Source organism: Uloborus diversus, chromosome 1, assembly GCF_026930045.1.
Source record: "Uloborus diversus isolate 005 chromosome 1, Udiv.v.3.1, whole genome shotgun sequence".
NCBI lineage: Eukaryota > Metazoa > Arthropoda > Arachnida > Araneae > Uloboridae > Uloborus > Uloborus diversus.
In genome coordinates this window covers 185,874,925-185,888,813 of record NC_072731.1, presented here as the reverse complement: position 1 = coordinate 185,888,813, position 13,889 = coordinate 185,874,925, and the positions used below count along the sequence as shown (strand labels likewise).

The 13,889-nt window shown below is 31.4% G+C and overlaps 1 protein-coding gene across 2 annotated transcripts in view; it reads left to right on the top strand.

Moving 5' to 3' along the window:
- LOC129223800 (serrate RNA effector molecule homolog) overlaps window positions 1–13,889 on the top strand; it is a 74,743-nt gene that overhangs the window by 20,816 nt on the left and 40,038 nt on the right. For both annotated transcript variants that reach the window (XM_054858167.1, XM_054858159.1), the window contains exons 7-10: window positions 3,928–4,024; window positions 6,083–6,110; window positions 9,277–9,385; window positions 12,939–13,187. In XM_054858167.1, the coding sequence (XP_054714142.1) occupies window positions 3,928–4,024; window positions 6,083–6,110; window positions 9,277–9,385; window positions 12,939–13,187 (483 nt within the window). The remainder of the gene's footprint in view (window positions 1–3,927; window positions 4,025–6,082; window positions 6,111–9,276; window positions 9,386–12,938; window positions 13,188–13,889) is intronic.

The window sequence follows — 13,889 nt, the reverse complement described above, 5'->3', positions numbered from 1 at the left end:
CGGAGAAGTCTGTACTAAGGTTAACATTCTACAAGCTATCACATTTGTGGTTGATAGCTGGAAAAAAGTGAAGCCTGAGACCATTCAAAACTTTTTCTCACTGTGGTTTTAAGAGTTTGAGAATGAGCGTTAACATTGAATGTGAAAACATTGCAGAAAATTTGGGACTTCAACATGTCAAATTGCGAAGAGTTATTAAACATCGACAGCGAACTTCAATGCTCTGATGAAAATGAAGATTATGAAGCAGTAATTGTTGATCGAATAGCATCAAAACACGTAACAGAAACGGAAAACCAGGAAAGCGACGATGATGTGTCTAACACGCTGGAGAAAGTAACAACCCAAGATGCAAGGAGATGTGTTGAAATTTGCGTCACTATTTCATGCAAGAAGAAAATGAAGGCAGTCCCATGGATGCGTAAGGCATTTGTGCTGATTTTGTTCAAGTGCAGTCCGTCAAAAGAATGCGACAAATTACATTGGATAAATTTGTACACCGCTGATTGACACGTTTGGTAGGATTTTGAAAAATGTAATTCATGTTTATTATGTATTGTTCATCTACTGGATGAATATTAGGTTAACTTGTTTTAATTTTTTTTCAATGAATAAATTTTATACACATCGTTATTACTTGTTTGAATGCTGTTTTAAAACAGTATGCATATTATAATTTTAAAATATAATGTGTAGTATGTTTGGTTTCACTACTGAGGTAACTTCGCTTAATCGGACCAGCCGGTTATTAGGACCAAAATGGCCCCGTCTCAATGTGATCCTATTATCCGGAATCGACTGTATATCATAAATTTTGTGGCTGACCTTCAGTGCAGCCTTTCAGAGGTTGCCAAACTTTGTCGAAAAAATGAAAAAGTGCCATGTTTGAGGCCCTCTAGTTCCCTGCATTCAGTCTCAATCATGGTTTTTGTACGTAATTTGTGTAAGAATATATATAAATTATTCCAAACCCTAATTAGTTGCATGGCTCACTCTCTGCGCTGCCAGAAAAGGGCAGTTTTTGTATCGAAAAATTATGAAAACTGCACTAAAAAGTGCAGTTTTCATAAGCCTTTATCTCAGTGCACCGAGGGTTAGTGTAAAACTGGATGCCTGCATTTCAAACTAGAGTATGTTTATTTTCAAAAACAAGTGACAGAACTATGGGCAAATTTTTTTCAAGAACACAATATGTATTTCAAAACAATAAAATGGAATACTCAGTTTTCAGTTCAGTCAACATATCCCGGTTTAAACTTTCCCCAGGGACTTCCTGATACTATTTAAAAAACTAGTATGATCAAAACATTACCATAAAAGAGTTATAAACTTGCAAGTAGACTGATTATGCTTACTCGCATACTTTATAATATGACAGAAGCAAAGTGAAAGAAAAACATCAAAATATGAAAAAAAAATGTACTTTTTAGTGCCTTGTATCTCAATGCACTGAGGGTTAATATGGAATTGGATGCCTACATTTCAAACTAGAGTATGTCTTTTCACAAACAAGTGACATAACTTTGGGCAATGCACTGGCAGGCTCATAAAATGCACTTCAAGATGAGGAAATTTCATACGAGTTGACGACGCATCCAGTTAGTTGTACATAAGTTATCTGCTTTGTCTTGCATTTTTTTTCTTGCCCCACTAGTCAGTTAGGTAACTATACCCTTGTTTTGTAATATAGCATTGCTTTTATCATAAGTAATAAAATATGACTTAGTTATTGTTTGCTATCACGATAGTTTAGTACAGAGAAAATAATTTTTGTCACTATAATGTACAGCAACGAATGTCAACGAACTGTAATGCACAGTACAAAAATGTCAACGAACTATGATGTACAGTACAAATGAAAAAAAGCTAACTTAATTAAAATAATGAAAAATGTACCTCAAACTCCTTCAAAAACGTGTTTCAAAAAGCTTACATTTTTACCACAATAACAGTTTTTTTTTTCTTCACTTTGCTCCCAGTTATCATAGTATGCGAGCAAGCATAATCAGTTTATTTTCAAGTCTAACTCTTTTGTGGTAAGTTATTGATCATACTAGTTTTTTAAATAGTATCTGGAAGTCCCTGGAGGAAAGTTTAAACCCGGATATGTTGATTGAATTGAAAACTAGTTCATTTTACTGTTTTAAAATATGTACAGTGTTCTTGAAAATAATTTGCCCATTGTTCTGTCACTTGATTCTGAAAATACACATACCCTAGTTTGAAATGCAGGCAGTAAGTTCTATACTGACTCTCAGTACACTGAGATACAGGCCCCTAAAAAGTACACTTTTTATCATATTTAATGACAAAACTGCTATTTTTTCGCAGCAGTGAGCATTCACCATTCATTTAATGAGCCTATTTAATAATTTATATATATCAGTACACAGATTGCTCGCAAAAATTATGGTTGAACCTCAGTGCATGGAACCAGGATGCTTCAAACATGACACATTTTCACTTTCTTCGGCACAGTTTAGCCACCCCTATCAGGGTCACTGAAGGTCAGCCATAAAATTTATGATATATTTCATTTGAGGCACTAAATATCATGTTGTAATCCCGAAGATTGCTTTTGCTGATGCTCAATGCGCAGAGATAATTGAATATTAAAAAATGTCAATTTGAGAAAAACCTTAAGTTGGGACCAACTTTCGGAGTTTTTGTGGGTCACAAAATTTTTTTTTTGGAAGAAAAGAAAAAATACGTACTATCTAAAATTATTCAAGGAAACCGCTGTAAAATTTTTAGCGAAATCAAAAATGGTATGTATCTGACCTTCCTGACGCTAATAAAAATTGGCTGTTAACTATATTCCTTGGATTTTTCCATAGTTCTGAATTTGAAAGATCAATTTAAGGTCTTCCAAAAGGCATGTAATAATTATCCTTACAAAATCATAGTGTACTTTTTATCAAGATTTAAATTACTTAAATGCATGCATTATTGTCTAATAATGTTAGTGTCAATATGGTCTCTGGTAAATTGCACCAAAATGATAAGATACTGTGCTATATCTGTTGCCAAGAATGACGAGGTAAATACAGGATCAGGGTGAGAAATTGGTCATCTTACTTATTTTATTGGACTTTCATCAGTAGTTTTGGGAAGCGAATGTACCAAAATTATGTTGTTAAAAGTACAGCAGCCTATAACTCATTGAAAAAGATGCATGCGCATTTTAAAAATATGTTTAGATAAAATGTGATTAACTAGTCTTGCAAGAAGCCATTTAACAATATTTAATACCCTTGCAAATGAGGATGCTCTGAATATTCAGTTTGGGCCAAAAACTTTAATATTCAGCAACCCAATAGTAAACGAACTTAATTATTCGACAATGGGTTAAAAATTCATAATTTTTTGTACAACAAAGGAGAGTTATTGTATAGTGTCATAGTACTACTAATACTGCTTTCAAACTAATTTTAATGTAAGAGAAGATAAAGGTTTTCAATATGCTTGAACACAGCTAAAAAGTGCGTCCAATATAATTACTGTATCTATTGTGCAGTGGTATTACAGTACTGCATTTTATTATTACTACATGCTATACATACAGCGCTGTTTCACTTTATGCCTCTCTCACCCTGATTTTGTGCATCGGTACAGTATTTTATGTTAAATATCACAGTCTTTCTTTGAAGTACTGTAAAAAATCAGTTCATGTAAAAATGTCAATATACATTTAAGAAATAGGTTCAGTTTCAGAGATGTTTTCAAATTTATAAAATAATTGGGTGTGTTTGTACAACATTCACCCCCCCCCCTTTTCCACAATGCAAAATTTTGATTTACGCGATGGGGTCTTAGAACGCATCCCTCGCCTAACTTGAAATTAGACTGTATGTAATAAATATTGCTCATGTTAATGTTATGCTACATTTAGATGGTATACATTGTTTTCATTTGTTTTTATTATAGTTGTAATAAAGTTAGAAGGTGGCTCTGACTTTGATTTAAAAGTCTTGGACAAACCATATGAAGAAGAAAAACCAAAAGAAACTTATTTAGCACCAGAGTAATTGTTTTTATGTTTACCTCTTATTGCATTTACTTAATTTTTACTCTTTTTTAAATCATCTTACTTCAATGTTTTAATTTTGAAAAATACCTTGTTACAAAATTACATTATCTTGTGTATACTTCCTGAATTTAAAGAAAGAATACGTACTATGAACTCTGAAATTTTATCTGCGCCTATTTTAGTAATAGTTCAAAAGTAACCAAAATCATGATGTGTAACAAAAACTCCCGTCTGATTGTTTTAAAGCTCTTTTAAGACAGCAGAGCTTTTCATGCCTGCAGAGCAGAAAGCTGTGCAGTCATGTTATTTTTTTACAATCTCAAAAATGCCTTTGTTTTAAAATGCGGAAAATTCAGTCTTATTTTTTATTTCATTTGAAGTGATTATTAAATGCTAATTGCAGAGCTTCTCTCCCAGGATTAAAAAAAAGGAAAAGTGCTGTTTTTGAAAAAAAAAATGGCATTTTTTCTAAACTAAAAGGCATGTCATTGTCTCAAAGTAACAGTGGGTCAAGACATTTTTGCCCACCCCTAAGAACAAGGGCACCCCCCCCCCTAAATATCGCAAAGACCTCCCCCTAAAATTTTCAATGCTGCAGTCTGCGCCATGCCCCCCCCCCCCCCCCGGCACATTTGACCCTGGTAAAGATCAAGACTCACAAATTTTCCTCAAAAAAGTGGCTAGTGGCCAACTAACTTGAAAAACGTAGAAGTCACCACTTTTGCCGAGTTTTGAAGTACAAAATATGGGGGGGGGGAGATACTTTTTCCTACTTTTATGAAATAAAAATTAAGTACTGCACACTCTAAAATAGAATTATTCAATTGCTGTTAATTCACATGTGGAAAATTTAAGCTAGGTTTTCATTTTTTCCCCCAGAAAAAAAAATGTATGAACAAGTAAAGAAGTTAAGAAACTGCATTTAAGATGAAATAGTTTTTGTTAATAGCAAAGCCTCCATGTAGCAATGGGGATATAATACAATGATTGTGCAGATAAAATGTAACACTTTTCAAGAAAATAATTATTTAAAAAAACACCACACACTCACACAATTTATTTCAAAGTTTTTCGTGCACCACCCTGCCTTCCGCTGTTTTCACTCTTAGTAAAAAATAACAGAAGAATATCATTTCACAAAAAGAAGGCGAAGATCAGAAAAAGTCTTAAATAGGTACATTACATGTTTGCGGGAAATCTTTAGTTATGTGTGCCTTTGATTCAAATTCCGCCAGTTTTTTAATGTTAATGCTGGATTTTGTTCCGCTTTTGAAAATTTGATTCATTAAAGCGGCTAATCCAATTACATGGCGCTCATTGTATTTGATGATCCTAAATCATCAAATCCTATTTGATGATCTAAATGATGAGTCTATTTTATATTGTTATTTGACTAGTGGATTTTTATAAATTCTCATTTTTTTAATACTTGAAATTTGTCCCAAAACAGACCTCTTGGCAGAGATTTAATTTAAAAATAATTATTTGCTGACCCAAAACATAATTGCTATCACAAAATTTTTAAGTGGTGATAGATATGCGCTTAAAATAGTTTGGTGCTTTTACTACCATTGCATAGCAAAAATTAAAAAAAAAAAAAAAAAACAACCATTTTGTAAGGTTGGCAAATGTTATTGTAAATACATGTAATTGACTTTTGAATGTCTTCATTATCTTCAAAGGAAAATGTTCGAAATGTGTTTTTGTACTTAATTAACTTGAAGCATTCTTCGAATGCAGTCAATCTTTTTCTGTTTATAGTAATAAGATTTCATATATTTTGTTTATTAAATATTTCTTCTATTTTTAATATTTTAAGCTGTTTAATTTGTGTGTTTTGCTCCAGTTATGAGTATGCAACTTTTTGTGCTTCGGTATGATTTGTATTCTTAACCATCTTACATAAATGAAGGTGATAATTAGTCTGTTTAACATGTAGTTCTGGGTGAGCACAAACACAAAATGGTTGCACACTCAAAAGGTAATGTGCTATTGCTTCCAAAGTTTTGAATCAATTGTATAACGTAATTTAATCTACTTATCTTTTTTTAGGCCCAAAGAAGAAGACAAAGAAGAAAAAGTTAGTGCTGCTAATATTTCTTATGTGCTGTTGTTAAATACTTTGTTTCTTAACTATGACATATATATATAAATTAAAGCAGTTAAATTTTAGCTAAAACATGACTTTTTAATTTTTTCATTAATATTTTATCTAAAAATAGAATGAGGACAAAATGCTTCCAAACTTTTTCCATGAAAAAATAATTAACTTTTCTCCCCATTTGAATAAGGAAATCAGTCTCTTAAAAACCCCTGGAGGAATAAAGGTCAGTTTTCCAATAGCGTCAACTATTGCTTTAAAAATCTCTACCAAAACTCTATTAAGGCCAGTTCCTAAAAATCCACATCAGCTTAGACTATTCTTTAATAACTTTGAGACTGTAAATTTTATATCCCGATTATTTTAAATAAAGCAGTGATGAAAATTTGAATTATAAATTCAAAATAAAATTTTTTGCAATGGTCTCTTGGCTGCAGAGGAAAAAAAAAGTTATAAAAACAAAAAGCACTGTATGACAATGGCTTCTGACAACTCTTGCTGATTCTTACGTAAAATGACCCTCTGAATCCAAATATGACCACCGGTTTCTCCTCACACATGCCACTTTTTGCAAATGGCACTCCCAAATTGTTTTCAGTTTTTGATAGTTTCATAGCCATTATTTATATTTGGAGGGGAAGGGAATATAAAAGTAGCCATTAACACTCTTCTGAGGGGCGAGAGAGATGCAAAGTTTAAAAGCATGAACATTTAGACCAAGTTGGGAGACTCACGGGCTATTCCCCCATAAAATATTTTTTAAATCATCAAAACCAAAATTTTTTTCTAGGGGTTTGTTTTACAATTTTTTCACTTAGTTTTCAGCAGAAAACTAGGATATAGAACTCACTCCTGTGAGCCCCCTGTCCAAATAATTTGGAAGTATTGCAGTGTGCATAGTTAGTCACATCGATGTTTTTCAGTAGAGAATCTTTTCCGTATTATTCAACTTGCGTTCCGAGATATAATTGATTGAAAATGAGCTTAAGTATGTTTATAAAGTAGCATTATATTTATATTTCTGGGGATGCACTTGCTCCATTGTTTATCATTTCTTGATATGATGGAAAACAATGGGAGCAGTGCACCTCTAGAGTTAGAAATATGCATCAATGGTATTGTATAAGCATGCCTAAGTGCTTTTTTAATCATAATTACATGTGGGAATGCAATTTGAATAGTATGAGAAAGTTCTTTACTGAAGATCTGCGATGCGAAACTAACTATGCAAAGTACAATGCTTCCAATATTTGTTTTTAAAAACTTTTTGGACATGTGGGGCTCATATTAGTGAGTCCTATTATTCTTAAGTTTTATGCAAAAAAAATAAGTTTAAAAATTGTAACACAAACTCTTTGGGGAAAAAAAGATTTTTTAGAGATTTTTTCGATACTCTAGCGGGGAATACCCCCTTGTATCTCGTGACTTGTTTTAAATGGTCATGCTTTTAGACTTTGCACCTTTTTAACCCCTCAGAAGAGAGTTAATGGCTAATATAATGCTACCTTCCCCTCCAAATAAAAATGGCTTTGAAGCGTTCGAAAACTGATACAAATGGACGGGGGCACTTCCAACAAAAAGTGGTACGTGTAGGGGGGAACATTGGTCATATTTGGATTCAGAAGGTCATTTTACATGAGAATCAACAGCACAGTATGATCAAAAGGGGAAACTTTTTAATGCCCAAATATCAGAGAAACCTAAAAATGTTGAAAGATTTTACTTGCCCACACTTGAGAGAAAATGACAACAACTTGGCATTTATTCAGCTAAATTCGTTTAATACAATAAAAATCAACATCTGATGCGATTTGAGATATTTTCAAATGTTGAATTTAAAATTGGTTTTCCTTTTCTAAAAATGCTTATAACTTTATTCCTGGTTAATTTATTTCAATTATAAATTCAAAACAAAATTTTCAGCGAGCAAACAGACATTAAGTATCAATAAAAAAAATCAAAGTGAAAAATTTAAAGTTTCTCATTATTAGAGAAGCATAAAAACAGTTGAAGAATTTTATTTGTCCACATTTGAGCAAAAATGGCACTAATTCAAATGATAAATCAGATTCAAAATTTATTTTCCATTTCTTAAAATGCATATACCATTTTTTCTCGTTAATTAAGTATGTTTGTTTCTGTGGACTGTGTAAGTAGAAAATGTTCTAAAGGAATATTTTATCCGATCTTAGCAATGAAACTAAAATTGAGGCAATACAATAATTCCAGTAGAAACAGCCATTTCTGGGTCTGAAACTTAAATTTCAAATTAAAAAAAACTATTCGTCAATTTCTCTTTTCGTCAACTGTCTATAAACCTTCCTAGCACTAACCAACACTAACTAAATTTTCAACAAAATTGGTTCAATAGCTTCTGTGTTTACCACGGCCATACACATTTGAAATTTATTTATGCAAAGAATAAGCTTCAATAAAATATTTGCTATTTGTAAAACTAATTCGGCTGCATTTCAACTATAAAAAACTGTTTATCATCAGCACTTACAGGAAAATGTAAATCTTTTTATCAAAAAGCCAGTAATGTCAAAAGTAAAATGTTTTTGCTGGAGAATTAAAAACATGGTCCCCCCCCCCCCCCAGGAGTTAGAGAAGAAAAGGATTGGTAAAAGTTGTAGATTTAATATACAATTAAACTTCAATATAACGATACCCAATTTAACGATTTCCTCATTTTGATGATGCATTTCACTGGTCCAAACTTTACTGCCTTGATTGTATATGCTCCTCAATTTAATGATATCCTTGATTGAACGATAACTTTTCCAGTCCCTTGACAATCGTTAAATCATGGTTATACTGTATGTATGAAAGTCACTGATGATTGGACAAGTTGATTCAACTAATGAATCCCGAAGATGAGATTGGTTAGAAGAGCTATAAATCTTTTATTTAATTGCTCCAGTTTTAATATTGTGCTATTTTGTTGGACAATTACTGAAAAGTGAAACATTTTGTCTCACTTTTCATTGCCAAACAAAATGTATCAAATTAACTTTCATAGAAGCTAATTTTTTACTTAAAAAGCCTTTTTTAAGCTAAATATTAGTTGTGAATGTTTATTAAATATCACTAAAGATACGCATTATGTATTGCATGTAAATAGTTTAATTTCTTTTCAATTTAGACAGAGGAAAATGTAACTGTAAAAAAGAAAAGGAAACATTCTCACAGCTCTCGGTCTGGGGATGAAAGTTCTGTTGATTCTGAATCTGAAGTGGAATCTGTTCCTCCTGGTATAGCTTTCTTTACTTTATTTGAAGCAAGCTTTCCAAGAATTACAGTACTTTTTTGTTAATTTTCATTAGATATTGCATATTGAAATGATTTATGTTCTGTCCAACAAAGGCTTGTCTGTGGCATTCAAGTAACACAAGACTCAAAGCTGGCGTATACAGTAAAACTTTTAACGGATACTCCCAAGTAGCGGACATTTCCTTGAGTCGCAGTCTCTTTTTATAGGCTGTTTCATATAATTTACTCTGAATAGTGGACAGTTATTTTAACAAAAAAAAACTGTTATAACCTTTTTTTTTTTAAAGTTAAACATACACAGTGTGGTTATATATTTACGAAAAAAGTTACCCCTTTATTAGCTAAATTGTTTTATAGTAACCTTACAAAACACTTTTGTTTTTTGCAACACGAATGTTTTTTTTTAAATTATTTTTCCTTAACCTATTAATACACTAGGAGACGCTGGTTCATCATCATCACTATCATGGTTAAAAATCATGTCCAGTGCTTCATCGACTGTTAAACTGAAAAAAAAAATGCATGAAATAATTGTTATATTATTGCTTTAAGCAATAATACAATTCTAAAAGAAACTATTTCGAGTAAATATTAAATTGAGAATAAAAGCTGCATATAAAAATGTTATATTTTTTACTTAGAACAAAAATAAAATTCTAAGAAACTTTCAAAAATTAAATTATCTCGTAAATCATGCAGTCGTTCATTTATGGAACAATAAATGAATACGTGAAACTTTCATAAAATATACGCGCTATCATATAAACAAATATGTAAAAACTATACATCCACTCAAAGACCTCTATCGTATGTATTTATATGATAGCAGTAACCTATGCAATATTTGGACTTCAATGAGGTCAGAAAAACCATCATTGTTTTGAATATATTACTTGAAATATAGATTTTATGATCTAAATTGGTAAAAAATATGGAATGCATTATAATCTGTACATAGATATTACTTTTTTATACAAACATTAGGTCAAACACTGTTCCGGTTACCCAAGTAAAATTGAGACTACTCATTCACCAGTTGGTACATTTTTCTACCATTAAAAAAAAGTCACCGCACAAAAAGAAACAAAGATGGAAATAACTTTTAAAAGCACAATTATATCAAGCAGACTGGTTCAATTGGAAATATATTTTAGAAATTACAATATTATACGAAAAACTTACCATTTACTTCTTGAAGGATGCGGCATGGCAAGGGATTGATCGTTCGCACAAGTCTTAGGCCTAATACAACACACGCTTCCAAAAAAAAGCAGCAATTGTAATTTTCTTCCTATCTGTGATTCTTTACTTCTTGAAATATGTGCTTTAGTTTTTTCCACAGTCTTTTGGAACAAAAAGTTTAAAATAATAATTTTGATTTTTCTCAAATATGTCATTTTCAAAAAATTTCATTTTTTTACTGTTTATTATTATTACTGAGCACTACGTTCCCTGAAAAAGAGAGCTTCCACTTTTTCTTTTAACAGATTTTAGAGGCATTTGAAAAAATGAGGATTTTTAAAAAACTCTTTACGTAATTGCAGACCTGAAAATTCAAAAAGAAATTTCACAAGTGACCAGAAAACACTTTTAATTAGTTTATATAGCAAAATCTTCATTCTGAGTCTCTACTTTATCCAGGAGTTTTATTTTTTATGAAAACTAGAACACGGGCTCAGGCCGATTCTCTATTTCCCCCACGCACCCTTTCTGCATAGCGCCGAAAGAATCGATAAGCACAATGCTATCTTGTTCTCACTAAATTTCATATCCTGAATAAAATGGCGACTCAAAATGATAATTTCGCTATATAACTTAATTATAAGTGTTTTCTGGCCACTTGTTGAGATTTTTTTTTTTTTTTTTTCGAATTTTCAGGTCTGCAATTAACGTGAAGAGTTCCTTAAAAACCCTTATTTTTTCAAATGCCTCTAAAATCTGTTAAACGAAAAGTGGAAGCTCTCCTTCTCAGGGAACGTAGTGCTCAGTGGTACTAGTAAACTGTTTTAAAAAAAAAATTGAAATTGACATATTTGAAAAAAATCAAACTTTTTTTTTTTTTTCAAAAGACTGGAAAAAAAACTAAAGCACATATTTCAAAATGTTGCAAATGTTTTTAAACAAGAAAAAATATCCTTTTAAATAAAACAAACCGCAACAAAATATATTCTACCGTTCCTGAGATAATGTACTTTAAAAATTTTGATGAAAATCCCAAGTGAGAAATCATGACAGGACTGCCATATTTGGCGGCCTGTATCTGGGCCCAGGAATTTTTTTGGGCAAAACAAAAAAAAACGTATTGATTAATTTTTTATGAATTTAAACATACGTTAAATTCGAAAAAATCCAAGACCATCATGTTACAGCCTTGTTGAATTGACATGGATTCTACCTATTGAACTGCTGGCACCATCTAGTAATGAATGAAAAAAATAATTCCACCTGGTACAATTTTGTACCAAGCGGCATGAATGGGTTAATGCGGTCACTCTATAAATATGACACATTGTTGCGCATTTCTAAAAAGTGTTGACTCATATTAAAGTGCGAAAGATACTGGACGTTGTGTGTCATAGTTGAATGTTTCAATTTTTATTTCTTAAAGCACAACCAATTTTAACTGTTTGGACAGAGAAGTTAAGCTATTTTTTACTTTTACGCATACCGTATTTTCCTGCATATTATTCGCGGGCGGCCTATAATCTGCAGGTCCTAAAATCGGCCTGAAGAAAAAAAGCTTTGTATAATCCACGGATAATTCGATGTAAAAAGATATTTGAATTTAACATACCATTTGAGCAACTAAACTAAAAAGCATGGAAAAGTAATTGCTTTAAAGGCATAATCAAAATTAATCTTAAATATAAACTAAAATATAATGATTTCTTCTTGAAATCTTGATTATAGTACACTAATTATTTGAAAAACAAAGAGTCAAGGCAAAGGAGCAAACGGTCTAATGTTGTGCAAAGGGCTACCTATTTCACTGTAATCTTGCTTATTTTACATGACCAAGTGGAACATCCAAGCAACGTAAAATAACCAACATACAGGCAGGCAGCGAGGAAGAACCTGCATGCTTCGTAAAATAAACAACATTCAGTCGGCGTATGGTCTCGATGGGTGACTCCTACTGTAAAAATATTGAGTTTCAATGCGTTGGTGTTAAGGGGAAAAAAGTCACAGATAATCCGCAGATTATATGCAGGAAAATATGGTAGTTCTTTTTTTTTTTTTTTTTTTTTTTGCACTTCAAAATTCAACTGCATCTATAAGCACGCGACAGTTTTTATTTACTGGAAAATTAGAATTTCTAGGCATTTCCCAGAATGTTCATCTTTCGCTCTAGCAGCACAGAACTGCAAAATATTTCTTTCTTCATCCAATTTTAAAATTGCCCAATTAATTTTCTCATCTTTGTTAAAATTTCATGTTGTAAATGAAAATAATTTTTATGTGATATAAATCCATTTTTTAATTCTATAATTTTGAATTAATAATTTTTATCATTATTTTCAAATAAAAATTTAGAAAATGTAGAAGAAATTGAAGAAGTTCAGATAGCAGAAAATGGTGATATCAAAAAGGAAACATCTCAAGCTTCTTCACATTCTGGTTCTGAAAAGGAAGAAGATAGCATGGACAAAGAAGACAGCATGGATAAGTCTGATGTTGTTGAAAAGGAAGATGTTGAAGATAGTCAGACAGAAAAAGATACATCCATTAAAGAGGAAAGTAATGAAATGGAGGTTGAAGACACAGAAAAAAAACTTGAAGAAGGTATTAAGTTTTATAAGAATCATTTAAACCTTTTCTGAAATTTTGGTGTTAGTGTCAGTGAAAAAAAAATGTGCCAATACCTTAGTTTTAACTAGGGATGCACTGGATAGTGATTTCTCCGGATACCGGATATCCGATGCCCCCTTACCTGCCGGATTCGGATATCCGGCATTTAGATTGCATTGCATGTTCGCATATTTTTCTACAACGCCGTTTCAAAACAATAAATCAAACTTGTTCCACATATCATTTCTTTAAAAACATGTTAAGTACATTCAAATGTACTTTTTTAGAGCCTCTATATTTTAATTTAGGAATTGTGCTATATATAAAATGAAACATTAAAATATTGTTTTATTTCAACAGATTTTTTTGAAATAGACAAACTTTCGGCAAAAATTAATTCTGTATGTAATGTACACATGGTTTAAACTTTTAATTATTCATAGTTGAAATCTTGAAGGTCGTATAATGAGTCGTGTTTGTTATTAGATTTGCATGACATGTAGAAATTTTTTTTAACTTCATCATAAAGTAATACATTTTCTTGTTTCCAATTTAGAAATAACAAAAAATAAAACTTTGCTTTGAAATCATTTTTATTACAGATAATACACGTGTAAAATTTTTCTAACATACAAGTTAAAAAAGAAAACATTTAAACAGGGCCAGTTTGACTCAAAAAATAAATAAATAAACTTA